At 35.6% G+C, this 20,575-nt stretch overlaps 2 protein-coding genes across 2 annotated transcripts; both read right to left on the bottom strand.

Moving 5' to 3' along the window:
• Positions 1-4,646: 4,646 nt before the first annotated feature.
• On the bottom strand, positions 4,647-12,365 carry LOC147077366 (uncharacterized). The gene is made up of 4 exons (XM_085941499.1): positions 11,082-12,365; positions 10,625-10,777; positions 8,929-9,081; positions 4,647-7,396 (listed from the first exon to the last, which is right to left on the bottom strand). Exons 1-4 carry the CDS (start codon positions 11,226-11,228, stop codon positions 7,313-7,315), a joined length of 537 nt encoding a protein of 178 aa, XP_085797625.1. The 5' UTR covers positions 11,229-12,365; the 3' UTR covers positions 4,647-7,312.
• LOC147077367 (uncharacterized) lies at positions 5,678-6,646 on the bottom strand. Its single transcript, XM_085941498.1, has one exon. It carries the CDS (start codon positions 6,644-6,646, stop codon positions 5,678-5,680), a length of 969 nt encoding a protein of 322 aa, XP_085797624.1.
• Positions 12,366-20,575: the final 8,210 nt, after the last annotated feature.

The raw sequence follows: 20,575 nt of genomic DNA, 5'->3' as shown, positions 1-20,575 counted from the left end.
AATAATATTTATAAAGTAATAATAATGATAAAAAATAAAATTAAAATAAAAACATACAAGTTTATACAGAAAAATAAAATTTCGAATACAGAATACATAGCTCATCACCGAAAATATCTACGTCTTTGGGGAGCGCATTAACTCGTCTTGCACGCCTGGCTACTGGTGCCTGATAGGCTTGACACGAGGAAACGGTTCCGATCCGGCATAAATCATGGCTGCGACTACGTAGGTAATTGGCAGACGCATTGTTAAAAGGACTAATTTGTAGGTACCTACCCTTTCAAACGTTAAGTATACTCACGGCCGCTATATTACAAACTACATTAACTATTTATACCCTTTGGAAATACTTCTATATTACTCTAATCTCAAGTCGGCTACTTCTCATGGGTAGATTCGCGCTCTTTTTACTGGGTGAAGCCCACACCGCATGGTGTTAAGGGTATGCGTCGTGTGACGCAATGCGTAGTTAGGCATATAACACTTATTTAATAGGGCGCCAGCCAGTATTCACTAATGCGGAAATACTGGAAATAACATAAGTACTACAATGATGGAAGATAACAGAATTAAATGAAACCCAGGACATGTAGCCATCTCACTGTATTAATCTCAAACAAATTAACACAAAACAATATAGCGAGAATAATTACAAATTATAAACGGCCTCGGTGACCCCAACGATAATGGTGAGAGGCTCGTAGAGTTTGCCATCGGAGGCACTGTTTTTCCCCACAAAGATATTCACAAATATACGTGGACGTCTCCTGATGGACGCACTAGGACGCAGATTGCCCACTTCTTGTACAGCTTGAAGCAGCGAAAGAAACTTCTTGACGTGCGTACTTACAGAGGCGCCGATATCCATAGCGATCATGAGTTACTCATTGGAAACATCCAAGTAAAACTCAGTCGCCAGGCGAGGCCTCCAAAGTGCGAACAAATTGACATTGAGAAGCTCCGACGCCGCAGAATTCGGATCGACTTCGAAACCGCTGTACGAGATAGTGTAGATCGTATCTACGAGCGGCACACATCTGAATCCGACCTCATTGAGGCGGACCGGAGCCTCATAAAGAGTGCGATTGTGTCGTCGGCCCGTACCGTCCTTGGTACCAGAAGGAGTGAGCAGCCAAAGTGGATGTCTGACGAAACGTGGGCTGAAATTGGAAAACGAGCCAGGCTGAAAGCCTTGAGAGACGAGGAGACAGACCCCGACCTAACCGAGGACCGCCGGACTGACTACCAAACCCAAGACAGGGTAGTCAAACGATCCGTGCGGTTGGACAAGCGCAATTTTATGAACCGGCAAATTGAAGCGGCAAAGGAGGCAGCAAGCAGAAATGACACCAGGAAACTCTTCCGAATCACCCGTGAAGTCTGCGGCAGGCGACCACCGACTCCCGGAGCCATTCGTGGTCCCAGTGGAGCAATAGAGTCTGACGCAGAATGTGTCAAGAAGATTTGGAAGAATCATTTCTGCGGAGTGCTGAACCGCCCACCCCCTTTCGATCCCTTTGACATATCTGCGGAAGCTTTACTTTTGGATATTCCCCGAGCGACCGACATGTCCGATTACCCGCCCACGCACACCGAGATAAAATCGGCTGTGAAAAGGCTCAAGAACGGAAAGGCACCGGGGGGACACGGGATTCATCCTGAATTCCTCAAGTATAGTCTGAGCGCAATCCTGCACCCTATGTTTCATTTGATGACAAAGGTGTGGGAAGAAGAGCGCTGTCTAAGGGACTGGGTGAACGGTGAAATCATCACACTTCACAAAAAAGGTGACGCTCTAAGCTGCGACAATTACCGAGGCATTACGCTACTCAGTGTTCCGGGAAAGATTTTGGCAAAAATCCTCTTGATGAGAATAAGGCACGTCCTCAGGAAAAACCAAGCCGGGTTTCTACCTGGTCGAGCGTGTGCAGACCAAATCCACAACCTTCGATGTCTTCTCCAGCAGAGCCATGAGCTGAACAGTCCGATGGCCTGCTGCTTTGTGGATTATGAGAAGGCTTTCGACAGTCCGCACCGCCCCTCCCTCTGGACGATACTGGGAGCATACGGGATCCCTCCCAAGAACATTGCCATAATCAAAAGCCTGCACGAGAATAGCGAATGCTGTGTCAGAATTGGAGACACTGTCACGGAATGGTTCGGGGTCACGACCGGAGTCAGACAGGGTTGTGTCCTTGCACCATTTCTCTTCATCATTCTCTTTGACTTCATTCTACGGAAGTCAATACCACCCGACCGAGGCATACCTGTTACCCCCACGGTGAAGCAATGCGACCTAGAATACGCCGATGACGCTGTCCTATTCGACAACTCAATCGAGGGCATTCAAGAGACAATCGACAGGTTGCATAACAAGTCCTCTCGCGTTGGTTTGAAAATCAACGAGAAGAAAACCAATGTCTTGTGTAATAGCACCTGTCCTGATCCAGATTTCCCTCTGATTAGCGACGGACAAAGCATCGAGAGCGTCGACAGCTTCAAGTACCTGGGGGTACACATCACAGGAGATGGCATTTTGCAGAAAGAGTTCGCTATCCTAATGGGAATGGCTGGAGCATCATTCAACTCGATGCGGAATGTCTGGGACTCACGATTGTACTCGGTCAAAACCAAATGCCGCCTATTTGACGCTTGCATTCTGACGGTGCTGCTTTACGGTAGCGAATCATGGCACCTTACGAAGGCTCAGAGCAACCGTATACTGAGCTTCGAAAACAGATGTTTGCGATGAATACTGGGTGTGCGGTGGTATGACTTTAGGAGCAACGAGGAGATAAGAGAACGCACCAAGCACCCTCTCATCACGCTGAAAGTGAAGAGGCGACGTTGGACCTGGCTCGGCCACGTGCTGCGGATGCCAGAAGAGAACTTCAACCTGGCTTGCCTGTTCTTCAAGCCGACCGGATTCCGGCGTCCTGGAAGGCCGCTAAATACAATCTACAAAGTGTATACGGCGGAGCTACGGGATGCTGGTTTGACCTGGAACGAAGCAAGAAGACTGGCGAGCAACAGGGATTCTTGGAGGCGCCGCGTGGTGTCCATATGCTCCAGTTAAGGGGCGGATATGGCAAAAGAAGAAGATAAACAATGAATCAGAAAACTACGCCTAACCTCACCATCTGTACATGTGCCACAATTTTGAATTTATACATTAGAAATAATAAAGGATATTTTGTATTTACACTTCCACCAACCGGTCATCCGACCGGCAAAATAGTTCCGTCCATCCAAGGCAACCGTCCAGAGAAGAGAGTCGGAAATCTTCCACTTTCGGTCGGACGCATGGCATACTCCCCATTGAAAAAAATCCCTCGCGATAACAGGCAAAAGTGTTTCAAGAGGAGAAAAGACCGACGAGATTCAAGAGAGTGAAACGTAAGCATGCCTTCTTGAAAAGCAGTCGGAAAATAGTTATGTCTTAAAATAAAGACATCGAAGAAATTTCTTCTGCGGAGCTATTCTAACGTATCCAAACGTATGTGTTAAAAGGTTAAAACGGCTAATTATGATAAAATTATCACAATAGCACATTTAGCTATTCCGGCGGTCATTTGCGTAAGAAAGTTAACCGATATCCCTGTCAAAGTTAGCGGCACCTCGATGTGCCGTGCTACTGCGAGAACGAGAGAAAATATGTCAATTTTACATATTGAAAATTGAGATGCAAGATAATATGCAAAGTTTCAAACCACAATTTGTGGTTCAGTTCTACGGATTCTATGGTTAGAATCATAGATACTACTAATAAATGTTCAATTCGCGGATGTCAAACAACTGTTCGTGATATTGTTTTATCATTTTTATTTTTCCATCTACATTCTACCGCAATGGCGTTCATTCTTGCGATTCATTTGCACGCCGAGGAAGTAAGAAGACAGCGTGTACAAGAGATACGCGTGCTGAATATAGAGCGAAGGAGGCTACGCGACAGTCAAAATCCTTTTGATGTAACGGAAACGTTCTTTCGACAATTATACAGACTGTCGAAAGAAATGGTGATCGAGATAGTGACCAAATTGGACTCCGTGTTGATGAGAGGCATACCCAAAAGAATTCCTGTCCAAATTCAGGTAATTAAAGTCACAAATTACTTCGACATTTAGTAGCTATACTTAACCCTACTATATGACAGCGGAAGATAACATCATGGGTAAGATACATTTACTCAGTTTGACAACAGCACATGTAAATACCTACCTACTTCATCTTTAAGCATTCACCACGACAGATTAACAAGATTTGAATATTATGATATTGAAAAAACTTGTTTCCTTTACTTGAATTTTAGGTTTTGGCTACTTTGCGTTTTTACACAGGGGGAGGTTACCAAAAAGGGGTTGGCCAAGACTTCTTCTGCACAATGAGCCAGCCATCAGTGAGCAGATGCATTGGTAATGTATCCGATGCTATAATATCAGTGCTTGGCAGTACTTACCTGAAGTTTCCGAACAGTGCTGACTCTCGTGACAGAATTCAAAGAAGGTACTTACCAAACAATGCATTATTTTTAGTGTCGTGTTGATACCCTCTGACCAATTTATACAATTTTACATATAACTAGAGTACCAACAACATACACATGATGAGTAAAAAAGCAAATAATGATTGAACTGCAATATTATGTGTCGGTAAAACTTTGTTTTTATTTCAGATTCCAAGAAAAGGCACATTTTCCAGGCATCATCGGATGCATTGACTGCACTCATGTGCGCATTTGCCCGCCACACTTGGAGACAGCATCATTTATAAATTACCGTGGAAATTTTACTGTAAATGTGCAATTGGTAATAAATCATTAATTTGACTATGTTGTTTAATACTTTCATTACGAATAACTCAAACAAACAATTCATTAACACGACATTTATTTTTATGCAGGTATGTGATATGGACATGAACATTCTGGCAGTGAGTACAAGATTCCCAGGCAGTGTTCATGACCAATTTATATTTAATCAATCGATGGTCAAAGTGGAAATGGAACGATTGCACAACGAAAGAGTTGGGAATTTTGTTCTCTTGGGTATGTCGAACTTTACATGTGTGCACTATTTATGGCGGATCTTAACAAACATTTCAAATTTATTTAAATCCTGATTTCAGTTGAAAACATATTAAAATTAACAGATTGTCATTGTTCATTGTCCTTCGTCATTCTTCATTTCCTCTTCTCTTTCCTTTCCTCTATGTGTCATTTTATGGAATTTGAGATCACTAATTTGGATGAACTTTTTAGAACACATATCGCATTGATATGGTTTTTCTCCAGTATGTGTCATTTTATGCATTTAGAGATGTTTATTTGCAGTAAACTTTTTACAACACACATCGCATTGATGTGGTCTTTCACCAGTATGTGTCATTTTATGTGTTTTTAAATGACCAATACACACATTTTTTTTTAAACACACATCGTATTGATGTGGTTTTTCACCCGTATGTGTCATGTTATGTAATTTGAGAACATCCTTTTTGCTGAACTTTTTAAAACACACATCGCATTTATGTGGTTTTTCACTCGTATGTATCATTTTATGTAATTCGAGAACACCCTTTCTGCTGAACTTTTTAAAACACACATCGCATTGATGTGGTTATTCAGCAGTATGTGTTATTTGATGTATTTTTAAATTACAAATTTGCAGAATTTTTTTTAACACACATTGAATTGATGTAACTTTTCACCAGTATGTTTCATTTTATGGATATTTAGAGAAGTGATTCGCAGAAATTTTTTAAAACACACATCGCATTGATGTGGTCTTTCACCAGTATGCGTCATTTTATGTCTTTTGATATCACTATTTGAGATGAACTTCTTAAAACACACATCGCACTGAAGTGGTTTTTCACCAGTGTGTGTTATTTTATGTCTTTTAAGTTCACTGTTTGTGATAAACTCTTTAAAACACACATCGCATTGATATGGTTTTTCTCCAGTATGTGTCATTTTATGTATTTTAAGATGTTTCTTTGCAGTAAACTTTTCAAAACACACATCGCATTGATGTGGTCTTTCAACAGTATGCGTCATTTTATGTCTTTTGAGATCACTATTTGTGATGAACTTCTTAAAACACACATCGCACTGAAGTGGTTTTTCACCAGTGTGTGTTATTTTATGTCTTTTAAGTTCACTGTTTGTGATAAACTCTTTAAAACACACATCGCATTGATATGGTTTTTCTCCAGTATGTGTCATTTTATGTATTTTGAGATGTTTATTTGCAGTAAACTTTTCAAAACACACATCGCATTGATGTGGTTTTTCACCAGTATGTGTCATTTTATGCAATTTGAGATCACTATTTCTGATGAACTTTTTAGAACACACATCGCATTGATATGGTTTTTCTCCAGTATGTGTCATTTTATGCATTTCGAGATGTTTATTTGCTCTAAACTTTTTGAAACACACATTGCATTGATGTGGTCTTTCACCAGTATGTGTCATTTTATGTGTTTTTAAATGACCAATATACAAAAAAAATTTTAAACACACATCGCATTGATGTGGTTTTTCACCCGTATGTGTCATTTTATGTAATTTGAGAACACCCTTTTCTCTAAACTTTTTAAAACACACATCGCATTGATGTGGTTTTTCACTCGTATGTGTCATTTTATGTAATTTGAGAACACCCTTTCTGCTGAACTTTTTAAAACACACATCGCATTGATGTGGTTTTTCATCAGTAAGTGTCGTTTTATGTTTTTTTTAAAGTACTAACTTGCAGAAATTTTTTTAAACACACATCGCATTGATGTGGTTTTTCACCCGTATGTGTCATTTTGTGTATTTTTAGTCTGAAATTTACGCTGAACTTTTCAAAACACACGTCGCATTGATGTGGTTTTTCACCCGTATGTGTCATTTTATCTGTTTTTAAATTACTAATTTGCAGAAATTTTTTTAAACACACATCGCATTGATGTGGTTTTTCACCCGTATGTGTCATTTTATGTATTTTTAGTTGACTATTATGGGTGAACTTTATGAAACACACATCGCATTGATGTGGTTTTTTACCCGTATGTGGCATGTATGACTTAAGACGCTGAGTCTTCATGCATGAAACGTAGTGATGATTAAGATATTTTACAGTTTCAAACAGTCCACTACAATTATTACAAATAAAGTTACGTGGAAAATATGTAACTCTTCTCAACTTAATTCGAACCTCCTTTGGCAAGTATAATTTCTGAAATTCATGTTTGATGTTCGGTTCATCAATAGTTATTTCCGAATGCTGCATCATCATTATTCTGTTTTTATTGATTGCATGTGCTATTTTGTTGTTACTCGGGTCATCGTCCACCGTGTCTTGTCTGCTTCACTGTTACGTACTGCAAAACATTTCTGGGTAGAAATCTACAAAAAGAATAGGAATATTAATATATCAAAGCAATACTATCTATAAAATATACCTATGTTTCAATGTTCCTTAATATAGCTCTGGTACTATGTCGTTTGTAAAGTGTTTTTCTGTTAAAACATAAATGTCAACGAGTGAGTGCAGTGTAACGTATTGTGTAACTGCACTCACTCGTTGACATTTATGATGATTTTTTTTTTAAATATGGTGAACAATACAAATTATTAATATAAGACGTTTACAACATGACATTTAGAAAAAAATGAATATTAATATAAGACTATTACATATATATTTTAAAAAAAGAAAAGAAAAAGATAACCATTAAAACAGTAGAATTAGTGTAGACATTACAAAATTTAAATAACAAGGAAGTCACCGAATGAGCTAAGCAGACCCTATTTTAGAAATTTATAAAACAATGCCCACTTATACTCATACTGACGCAGGTGAAATATGTCAATATCTGATGTGATTTGGTTGTACAAACTTATTGCCCTCCCAATCGGCATTACTAATGGCAGGTTAGTTTTTCACCATAGGAGAACAAAAAATGAACACCCTCAATTTTTAAGATAATTATCAAACACAAACTAATCCCACGAAGAATGTCAGTTTTCATTTACGCCGCGTGTAAGTCGGAAAAAATTTGTAGCTAAATGAAGATCTATTCTAAACTTTAAGCTACAGTATGTAAGCATACCTAATGATCAATATATACAGTCTGGCAAATCATTATGAATAGAACCACGCTTGAACAACTGTAATAAATTATTCAAATTTACTCAGAAAAGCTGATGTCGATTTACACAACTTTCAGATAACTGCATTTTAGAGCAAAATTGCGCTTAGCAATGGGTTCATTTTTTCTTAACGGGTTTGTTAATAAGGGAAATCGTCCACACTGAATATGACTAATCTAGACGACTACTTTGTATTCATTACATCCACAAAAATGCACCGTTTGATGTGGTTTACACGCTGGTGGCATCGACGCTCAATTATTTATAAATGGGGCGAAAGCTCACGTCAAGATCAGTGGAAATCCTTGTCGTACAATTATTATTTTGATTTACATATGGATTTATTCGAAAGAAGATTTTATTCGAAAGAACACACAAGAATTTCAACAGGATGTGCCATCCAGCCATCGCAACCATCGTTTTGTTTAAATTAAGTATTGGCGATCACTTGATTTTGAGAAATGGACCTGTCAATTGGCATACAGACTTGTGCAATGTGATATCTTTGGATTACTTACTGTGAGGCTTCGCGAAGTCACTGGTATAATATATAAGCCAACATTTCACGTACTATACGACCGGCAGTGCTTTAATAAAAGTAGTCCAAATTGGGCGCCCAGAATTTGCTTAGTTGATAATACTAAGGCCACATGCCCGAAATCATTTTCAAATGTTAATGCTATGAAGGTGTCGAATTATCGAAAAAAAATATTTAAATTTAACTTGTAATCTTTTGTACAATTCAAAGTTCAATTTCAAATTCAAAAATTTGTAATTAAACATACCTGGTCTAATGGCTTGTATTGTAGATTAGAGCAGCCAGGTTGGATTAATTCATCATCAATATGGTGGATTGCATTTTCAACAAATTCTTCTTTGATGGTAACTCCCTCATCATTATACTCATACTTAATATTCATCATACCGTTTTCACACTTCTAAAAATAACAACATTGTTAATATTATGTAACAGTATCAGCATTAAAATTAGCCAGAAAGGGTCTCCCAGAGCTCTTTCTTCAATAATTGGTCGCCTATTGACACGACCACAAACATGCGCGCCTTCAACGAGAATTTTTTGAGACGATTTCATGACGTCACAACTATTTTGGTCCTATCGAGAATGTTGATTTCACGTTGGAATACGCGGTCTACCTCGAGACCTGATTTACAGCCACTCAGAGTGGTCTTATAAGAAAAAATTAAGTAAATAAAAAGTCTAGAAATTGAGGTTAAAAATAAACAATTCTATGTGAACACCTTAGGCGATATCATAAGCTAAATGCTGTAAACTAAAGCTTATTTATAACTATTATCTTCTTTGCACTATATAAAATCATTTTGCGTAGGTACGTAATATTTTGAATTCGCGTGAGGAAATAAAATCAATAACGTAATCAATCTATTTCGCGCAATGTAAAATCTTTAGTAGAATGATGACATTTTTATAGCATTTGATTGGCTGAATTGGCGATCATCGGCGAGCAGTATAAAATTAAACGTAAATGTCGTGATATAGTTGTAGTGTGATTCGCCAGCAGTGTTGCCAAGTCAAAATTTGAAATTTCAGTAGAATGTGTAAAATTTTTTTAGTAAAATCGACAAAATATCAGTAGATTTCTGCTTTAGGAAAAATATTTCGCCGCGGGCCGCAAGTTCCCAATTTTTCACAGTCGGCTTGTTTTTTTAGGAAAAATATTTCGCCGCGGGCCGCAGGTTCCCAATTTTCAAAAATGGCTGGTTTTTCCCAGTTGGTGGGAGTTTTATATTTATATATATAGGAGAAATATCAAAAAATATCATTAGACATAGCAACACTGTAATCGCCAGAAATGTTGTCATTTTTTCCGACAGCGTCTAGGCTGTCGAGTTAAAGTTTTTAATGAAGTAGTCGGGAAGTATAAGCAGCAGGGGAACGTCGTATCGGTTCCTCTGCGGAAAAAAGTTACACAGTTACAGTTAAAGTACTGTGTAAATGTCTAAAATATTAATATGAACATCTCACGATATATGTATGCAGAAGAATATCAATTTTTCTTAATCGTAAATGTCGAGAAAATAACATAGGTACGAAATATAATAAATGACTATCATTTTTAGGTTAAGTCCTGTCTGGGCAGTTATTACTTTGACAGATCATGACAAGTGGTTTGACGTTTCAGACCACTTCTGATGGTCAGAAAATAGTTTGAAGTTTGCTGGTACAGTAAACTAAACGTTAAATCTTAAACTTTTCCGGTTTACTTATAACGCATGCGCAGTGCGCCAGTTTTGACCTATCACACTGTTTACGAACGCCTAAATTTATGTCGTCATGCAGCATGGTAGATAATTTAGTAAAATTTGATACTTACAACATTAATTTGTTACAAAAATTTTTGAAAATAGAATTGGTCTATTCTCTTAAAAATTCGAACCTTCAATATAAGACGGCATCAATGGAAGAAAACGGCACATATACCGACGCACAATTGAACGTACCTGTTGTATTGGCCTGTAATCTGAATTAGAACAACCCGGTTGAGGGTATTCGTCATCATATAATTGCTGTGATAATATATCTTCAATGATCTCGCGCTTGACGACAGCTGGTTGATCATCAGATGTCTTATCAGAGAGTTCCGCTATAAGGTACTGAAAGAAGCGTTATTACATTTTGTAAACACAGTAAAACCAGTTTCAGTTCACGAAACGTCCATACAACGATGTACTTATAATTATATTTAACATGAATTAGTAGATAACCTAACTTATATCACGCGTATGTATCATAGCTGTCAAATTGTATAAACATATAATTTTTTGAAACAAAGTTTAAAATCACCTTATGTTCCTACATAGTAGGTATGTAAAAAAGCCACAGTTTACAATATAAAACTAATCATTGTTATTCTCAATCTAAATTGATTGTAAAGAAATTTAGTTTCCGAAAACTAACCTCGAAATTGCAACGTGAAACGTCTGCAATCTCTTGCGTTACATGAAAGCGAGGGTCCGGGTTGTTTAGATGGCTAGTCAGCGTGTCAAACAAGGGCTTGCCTTCTATATCGGAGTGTTCTCCAGCACATTCTTGCTTTACATCCATGTTAAAGGTATATAATCCAGAAGCCACGTGTTATGGTACGTTTACATCTGACACTTATACCGTTATACTTATTTTATGTGTCGGACATAAAATTTCATTTACTGTTTACACCTGCATGGATCTGACATAAAATTCTGGTATACTTCTCGTTGAAATAAAGTCTCGACACTTTATTCAATGGCAACATTGGAATAAATATATGCGGTGTTTACATATGATATTGTAATTTATTCGGACACTTATTTTGTATACTTCTCAAAAACGTTATGTCAGTTGTCAATATGGGAATGTTAAAAAAGAAAGCAGCGAGTGTTATTATTTTAAGTCTTTTGGAAACAAAAAGGAGGAAAAAATGGTCTAGATGGGTGCGGGAATGGATTCAGCGACGAGAAGAACTAGGTGCCTTCCGTTTAATGTCAGAGTTTAAAATCGAAGATCCAACTCAATTTGTGAACTTTAGTTTGCAAGATTGGACCTTTTGCCAAAAAACAAGACACACAATTCAGAAATGCGTAGAAGAACGATTAACAGTAACATTGCGATATCTAGCACTTGATCGTCATTGCATATTCAATATAATATTATCGTACCTAATACGAGTGCAGGTGTGGGCCAAAATGAATTAGGTAATACCATTTGAAGCGCATTTTTTCTTCACAGAGTGCATCAGAATTAATCGTATGTGCCGAGAACAAGCGATATTTTATTTTCGAACAAAATCCATAGAACACGGCACATCCGATTTATTTCTCATTGTCTATGATTTTTGACAGATCGCTACAGTACATTTATTAACGTAAACGTTGGGCATACTTTCATGGTGTACCTATGATTATTGATTGTCCGTTGTTTTAGAAATATACATATGCAATTCACTAGGTACCTGTCAAACTACGAATATTGTGTCAGGTACTTGACATAAAAGTAGACGGTGGTCCAACTTCGGTGATATATCGCTCCAAGTTCGTACTTGTCGAAAACGCGGTGTTTACATTTGCGTATATAAGTAGATTGAATAAGTGGTAGGTGAGAGTCGACACACGCAAAATAAGTGGCAGATACAAATATACTTACTGTTTACACTTAAGTGAATATGGTGTCATACATAAATATGACGATATTAGTGTCAAATGTAAACGTACCATTAAGTGGTAACGTTAAGTAGAATAAATGCCGAGCGATACAACTGCGGCTGGTGTTGCTTGTTATAAAATACAAATTCATTTATTATTATAGTAATAATATTATGTAAGCGGAGATCGCAAATATTATATTTTATTTATTTTTACAAGGGTAAAACAAAGTTAAAGTTATTTATGTAAACATATTATTTTATAAAATAATATGATATAAAAATGTAAAAAATTTTAGAGAGCATTATAAATATTAAGTTATTGTGAAATAATATAGACTAATAACTCAGTATTCAAATTTTATTTATTGTATCTAGTGAATATTACAAATTATTAATTTAAGACGTTTACAACATAAATTAATATAGGTACCTAATTGTGAATGACAATGTCGGTAAATCTAAATAAAATTTACCTATATATTTCAATAATATCATAGTAATTAATTATTATACTGATGATTGATTTAAATATAATTTTGTGGCATCTTTAAATTTATTGTAAGTATATAATCAATACCTATATAAATATTACCGTATTCTAAAAATATGACCAAATAGATAATAATTGATACTGTCTTTTAAATAACTGATTTTAAATAGCCTATCGTACGCTGGATCTTCTCTAGGAAGGTGGTTTGTATTGTCTAACCTATTTCCAGTACCCAAAGAAATGTGATCTACGTTTTCTTCATGATCACTCTTAATGATTCTACAGGTCGACAATTTGGCTCAATATCACTGTCACTATCGGAATAATCAAGGTTATCAATGCTTTCTGAAGAGTCCCATCTCTCCAAAATATCATCAATCTCTCTGTTAGTAAATGCTCGTTTTCTGGAATACATTTTGGAAAAGAAATTAGTATTTAAGAACCAATTCATAACTGAAGTATATTATAAAGTACCTACACAAATAAAAAAGTACGTCAATGCATGATGATGCCAAATGGCATCACAAACATTTTTCCAATTATTTCCATGTATTTGACATTCAGCATAAAAATTATAATAAAATCATAAAGTACATACCTGAATGATTTACGAAATAATTTTTTTATGTTCTTGAATAGACTTTCTTTGGCTAAAAAATATATTTGAAACAGGTGAATTTCAGGTACAACCACTTTCGCTTCTGTCAGAATTTATTTAAAAAATGGTATTAACTTGGAGACATCTGTAAATTAACTGTACTACTATTTAATTAGAACATTTACTAATGAAAAATACTAAAACATTTGAAAAAATAAATCATCGAGGGGGTTATTAATATTTGCATTTAAATATCATGATGCCAAATATGGCATCAGTATGCAGTGATCTGTGGTGTGCCCACTAACGTACCTACAGTTATTGACTTTGCCATATTGTTTAACCTGTTACGAAAACTGTACGTCTGAGGCGGCCTATTACCACCGATTTTTTGTGAAGGACTAGACTGATTTTGACATCTAATGAATAACGAGAATGTATATTATTTATTAATATGTGTGACTTGAGATTTTTAAACTTAATTCAATTTGAAACGAGAAAGTGAGAATCAATATGTCAAGCAATCTGGGATCTAATTTTGACAACTGAACAGTGGACCACTCGTTGCTTGTGCAAAAATATATGCTCAGGCTTGATTAATCTAAGGATGGCGCTGAATAGGTACAATAACACTTAACAGACTTCAATAATTATTATGAATTGTATATATGTTTTGTTGTCAAAACAAAACAATGGAGCAAATATGAAAATAAGCATTTCCTCAATCATAACGAGACCAGCGCATCTCAAAATTCAAATGGCAAAATGGCCCATCTGCATTTTTTCTATTTTCAAGTTTTCTTCTAAAGACGTTGTTAAAGAATACAATAATAATCTTTAACGTGGCAAAGAAGACATCTGTCAGTGCAATACAAACCAAATGCCACCCGTATTTTGAGCCAGGGTCACGGACATTAAATTTGGGTGTGATTTGCACCATGCACGGAAAGACAAGGCAAAGTATTAAGACATGGCCCTTTGACAATGTCTTATTTGTTATACTTACTTTTGATCCTTGACTGAATGGGTAGGCAATAAAGTGTCCCTACTTTATTGTATTAATAGATCTGATTTATTATAAAGGTTGAAAATAACAGTGCAGGTATACATTAGTGTGTATTTTTTGACATTGGTGAATACGAGTTTAGTACCTATTGCTTGTAAATATCGAAACGCAAAACCCGAGTGGAAAAAAACTTCTCAAATAAAATAGTAGGTACATAACTTAAATCCAATAAAACACAGTTTATTGTTTGATCGCTTCCATGGAATGTAAGTCTCAGAATTTCGGCCATTGATAATAAATAATAGCGTATTCTGGCAACACTTCTCTAAAATTAATGTACCTTGGATGGATCCTGTTTGTCACGTTCTTCCTGACATATTTACCATTACAATGGACGTAAAGCGAGAATGTGATGGAGAACAGTGAAGAAGAAGGCAAGCTTTTGTTTGATACGCAGACTAGCCACCCAATAAGCCCGGAAGTTCGCACGCATGTAAAGCAGGAGAATGCCGACGTTTCAAGTTGTAATTTCGAGGTTAGTTTTTTGAAACTGATTTTTTTAGATCGGAAATAACAACGATTGGTGTGTAATAATAATATGTTGCTTTTTTTACAAACTGCGTAGGGACATACGATGACATAAATATTGTTTCAAAAAATGACTCGATTATACTTTTTGACAGTTACGATACATCTGTGACATGTTATGTAGGGTCACCTACTTACTAATTGAAGTAATTATAATTAGTATACATTGTTATATGCATATTCTATAAAGTTTTCGCATTTTGAGGTTAGTTTTTTGAAACTGTTTAGTACGTCGTCTTTCACAATCATTAATTTGGAATAACAACGATAAGTATAAGATTATATTATAATGTTTCGTTTATGACAAAATATGTAGGAACATTACGATGATATTAAACTTTGTTTCAAGAAATACAGGTAATGGTGCCTTTTATAACTTTCTTTTTAGACTAAACATAACCTGACCTTACCTAATCTAACCTAACCCAACCTTAGTGTGTGATAATGCTGCATCTAGCGTAAACGAAGCCGTAATATTCTTATATCAATAAAATATTTAAAGTTATGCCATTCATGCATTCAATATTATTTTTGATATTTTGTTAATAGAATAATTTTGGTTAGACAGGGTTTAATAGATTTTATAAAACTAACCAACACCATCTGTGATTTAATATATTATTAATTTAACCAAAATAAATATGATTGAAAAATTGTGTACTGTTTTTCTCTTAGCTTATTAATATATTATGGTTTATTTTAGGCAGGGTTTAATAGAATTTTAAAAACTAACCAGCAAGATCTGCAGTTTGTGTTCTTAGTTTAATGAAAATAAATAAGTAGGTATGTGCTTAGTGTGCACTATTTATGTCGGATCTGAACAGCCTACTTCCACCTAGATTATAACATTTTAATTAGTTATAATAATAATATGTACATATTGACAACATGTTATATAAACGTTGTTTTTTTCAGTTGGCTGCGACGAAGAATGTCACTGAGACTGACATAAAGCATGAGTTCACTGAAGACGAAATGACACCATTTTCTGATGAAGATCCTCAACCCGGATGTTCGCATTCAGATTACACACCAGGACATGGGGTACATTCAAGTTTATATATTGTAACATTTGCTTCTCTATTCGCCGATTTCTATCGAAGGTTGACGTTTAACATTTCAATAAATCCCCATAAAATTCCAGCCAGTCGTATCAGCCATCAGTAGCGAGGGGTGGAGATAGGCTGTTAAGATCCGCCATAAATAGTTTACATTGAACTTTGCTAGTCATACGTTTTTGTTTTTATTGAACTAAACTTTTAAAAACTAACAATCACTATCTACCCATTGTAGTCTTAGATCAAAGAAAACAAAAACCTTTGACTGAAAAACTTTAATATGCACCAATTAAGTCGACTCTTAACAGCCTACTTCCACCCTCCGCCGCTGATATAATGTATATAGTTGGCTTCTTATATATATGATTTTATTTGTAATTTACACAAGAAATTATTGTGTCTATGTAAATAGATTTAACATGAAGTGACGTCTCTTGGCACAGTACCGCCTTTGATAAACAGATTAAAAACGACCCCCTATTTTTTGAGATATTGCCGCCGATAAGTAGTGTTCATTTTTTGCACTTGTTTTAAAATAAATCACAAATAATGTTATTATGCACCTACAAAATAATATACTTCCCATTGATTATTAAGTAAACATTCAGCTATCGACGATATTTTATCAAATTTATGCATTAAGGTATTACAATTGTTACAATAGGTTAGCCGCCTAAACTATCTCACTCTAGCAACATTTTCTCACCCACGGCACACTAAAGGTCTTCCCAGAATTCCGCGGAACACCACACGTAAAACAATTTATACACCAAACCATGGACTTGAGGCCAGAATCTTCGGTTTCCCGCTACCTATCGCTAAGGTTAAAGACAATGTTATACTTTAACATAGCGTTTTTCGAATGGTGTTCGAGATAAAATTAATCGTATTGATTCTATGTTTAGTGATGTTTTTGTATTTATTAATACATCCACATGAATTATGGTGAGTTGTCGGATAAACAATGATAAAATATTTGTCGAACATTGACACAATATTAATAAATTGTATCGCACAATCGTATGTGTTAAAATATTAATGCCAGCGAAGTATATCAGCGCCGCAGGCCACTTTTTTGTCTATTAGGGCAAATTTATAATTTGCGTTTATCTCACTTATCTGCTTGACCTGCCACGCCACCCCCCTGAGCTTGTGGGGGACATGCACCAAAATTACATGACATACTTATTTGATAAATAATTATATATACATAACGTAAACAAAGAACCAAACATATTGCCATGTATTTGTAATATCAATAAAATAACATTTTATATGATACCTGAGCTTGTTGCAATGAACGTAAAAGTTTTTAGCGCTACTTTACTAAGTTTGATGGCCTTGATGTTTTTGAGACGGATCCAAAATTTATTGCTTGATTTCATTGGTCTGGTAGGTCCTTCGGTACATTTGTAGAGATCCTTGTCTTAACTCTTTCTAATCTATCAGATCATGTCAATATATTTTCATTCTGACCTTGCATTATTTTATGAAGTTCATGCAGGTGCTCAAATGTATTATCAGCCATGTACGCAAATTTGGCTAATAAGTAAGTAATGTTTTTTTTAAGCAATGCTCCGCGGCACACCTAGTATCGTCTCGCGGCACACTGGTTTCGGAGCACTGGTTTAGACGGTTAACTTATTGTAACAATTAACCGCATCAATATAATATATTATATTAATATTATTTATATAATAAACTACCTTCGATAGCAGCCGATAGCCGCCTTGCGTATAGAATAGACCCACTGGAAACACAAAATTTTATCTGTTTTGTGATTACACATAGGTTCTTACTAATATTTTCTTGAATTAATCTATGATCTTATAAGCTTTCCTAATCTAAGTCCGTGAAAGATTGTTGGACCTACCTACGTAATAAGTCACTTTTGCTAAACTGCCTCTTATACCCCGCTTACACGTGCATGGATTAACTGCTGACAGTACGTATTATCGCGGGCGTAACAAGAACAGGTACCTATACGTAAACTCGCATTATCGTGCAAGATGCAAGATTGCATGCATGTATCATAAGAGTTCAGAAGGTTCTGAATTTTCACGTAAAAATTAGAGGTGCGTAGGTGTGCGCATGTGAAATGTAACGATAGTGGCGAACCTGCCGAAAGAAATACGAACTACACCGCATAGAATATTTTTACGTCTACCTATTATCTACAAACTTGTCCGAACCTGTCTGAATCTGGCAAAGATCACCAAAACGATGATGTCATCGCGTCTCGCATACGCATGAAAAATGAGATTGGAGAGACAGTCAGCCCTTTCACGTGTAAATAATTATTATCGCGATAGTTTAAAATACACACTATTGTTGCAAGTAAATCCATGCACGTTTTCAGGCACTATAAGTTTAGGAAATTCTATCAATCTATACAATATCATCAACAAATGAATACATAACTTATTAGTGTTTTTCATTGACGAATAAATTTTTCAGAATAGTTCATATCAAACTTTAATAATATTACGTCGCTATAGAATGGGCTACAAATATATTAATTGTTTACGTTATCAGTGTTGATGATAAAAATGACGTACGCACATTCGGTCCCTTCTTGACTGACCATTATTTCAAAGTATTTACTACAGATACTCTATCCTAGCTAATTAGTGAACGGGTAGCTAACGCCTTTATTGGTATAATATTATATTAAAATTATGTCCCAAAAATGCGGGATTTTTTTAAAATTAATATGTCGTGAAATATGCTAGACGACTCATAGTGTGATTAGAGTATGAAATTATCATAATTCACTATTATATTTGCTTATACGCACGCAAGCATTTTACATATATTATGTAATAAAATATTTATAATTCAACACGGAATCGACATTCACAATCGGACCAAAATAGTTGTGACGTCATAAAATCGTCGTAAGAAATGCTGGCAGAAGGCACGCATTTTAAGGTCGTGTCATAAAGTAGGTAGATAATGTCTAATTGTACAGTGTTTGACGCATACCAATAAAGGCGCAGTACCAATTGTTTGAAACTAAATGCGTGTAATCATTCGGTCATATTATCATATTAAATGAAGTGTGGACAATTCACGTCGTAGGTTATTTGCGCGTCTTAACACATGGCACGCGTTAATTCTTCTTTAAAAAGAGTAAACATGGCCACAGCGTTTCTGTCAGTGTATTTGAATATGTTTCCTGTCTGCAGTAAAATACAATATATACTTATTATTATGATGAATGTAGCATCTGATCTTTGCAATGTTGGCTTTTAAAATAAGAACTGTGTGATGAGGTAAAACCCTTCTTTATAAAAACGTCACCAATTTCATATCACAAACAATACCTCAATAACAAACATACCGCTGATAAAAGTTTGCAATCCTTGAAAAATATTATAAAATAAATAACATTTCGCAAACGATTTCTGCGGAAGGCGATCTTCGAATACCTGCCTGCGCCCAAGGCTATTTTCTGTCCCCTAGCCTCGGCCGAGCCAAGGTCGCTTCGATCCCAAGCAACGGTACATTTTCAAAACCCAAAAAGACCTGAGAATATTCGGGAATTTAGCTATACTTTTCAGACTTCCTACGCATCTCCCTCCCTCTCTTCACAAGATAATAATTAGAGATATTTTCCAATCAGTATGAAAAAAAAATGCGAAAGCGGTAGTACCACGCAAGGGTCCACTGCCCACGCGGCGGATATACCATGCCAACAGAAAGCAATGCTTGTTTCAACATTATAAACCAGTGTAATCCTTTTGTGTTATAATAATCCATATAACCACCCTTCAAGCAGACGGTGAAACTAAAAAGGTGGGTCATTGTTACTCAAGATAATGAACCTAAAAAATAATTATATAATATTTCTATATATATTATTGGTTAAATTAATAAAAAGCAAAATTTATAGTACATCCTCAAGAGGCAATTCTAAAGTTAATAATGTCCTTTTGAAGAGGACGAAACCGGTCTAGATTTATTAAAAAGTAAAAGTAAAATATGTATTTATTATTTTGCGATTTATTAAATTAATAATACAATGCAGTATCACCATTTGTTGACAGTAAACACGTTAAGAGAAATTTCAATATGTAATTGTCATAATTCATTATATTTAAATTGTTTTCCCTTGTTAGCTAGACACGACACTGCGCCTTCAAGAAAAAATGTCGCTCTGAAGTCTCTTAGCATAATTCCAAATCATACCAACATTTCGTGGGTCACATGAAAATACTATTCTGGTATGAATAGTATTTTCGTACATTTTCGTAATAGTATTTTATACAACTAATATGAATAATATTGTTTTAAAAAGGTTATTCACCAACATGTCTCATTTCATGTTTTATAAGATTACCAAGTTGTGAGCATCTATATGAACAAACATTGCATTTATAAGGTTTTTCACCGGTATGTGTCATTTCATGTTTTATAAGATTACCAAGTTGCGAGCATCTATATGAACATACATTGCATTTATAAGGTTTTTCACCAGTATGTGTCATTTGATGTGTTTTAAGATAACCAGATTTCGAGAATCTAAATGA

This window comes from Rhyacophila brunnea, unplaced genomic scaffold (genome assembly GCF_057557595.1).
Source record: "Rhyacophila brunnea isolate RB1 unplaced genomic scaffold, BYU_Rbru_1.0 scaffold_13, whole genome shotgun sequence".
Classification (NCBI taxonomy): domain Eukaryota; kingdom Metazoa; phylum Arthropoda; class Insecta; order Trichoptera; family Rhyacophilidae; genus Rhyacophila; species Rhyacophila brunnea.
The sequence above is the reverse complement of the archived record's forward strand: the minus strand, read 5'-3'. Positions and strand labels throughout refer to the sequence as shown.

Excerpts from the sequence above, each read along its gene's own strand:
- LOC147077367 (XM_085941498.1), bottom strand. The coding sequence starts at position 6,646 with ATGACACATACGAGTGAAAAACCACATCAATGCGATGTGTGTTTTAAA.
- LOC147077366 (XM_085941499.1), bottom strand. The coding sequence starts at position 11,228 with ATGGATGTAAAGCAAGAATGTGCTGGAGAACACTCCGATATAGAAGGC. Across the intron at positions 10,778-11,081 it reads TTTCACGTTGCAATTTCGAG|TACCTTATAGCGGAACTCTC; the intron begins GTTAGTTTTCGG and ends CGCTTCTTTCAG. Across the intron at positions 9,082-10,624 it reads ATTACAGGCCAATACAACAG|AAGTGTGAAAACGGTATGAT; the intron begins GTACGTTCAATT and ends TGTTATTTTTAG.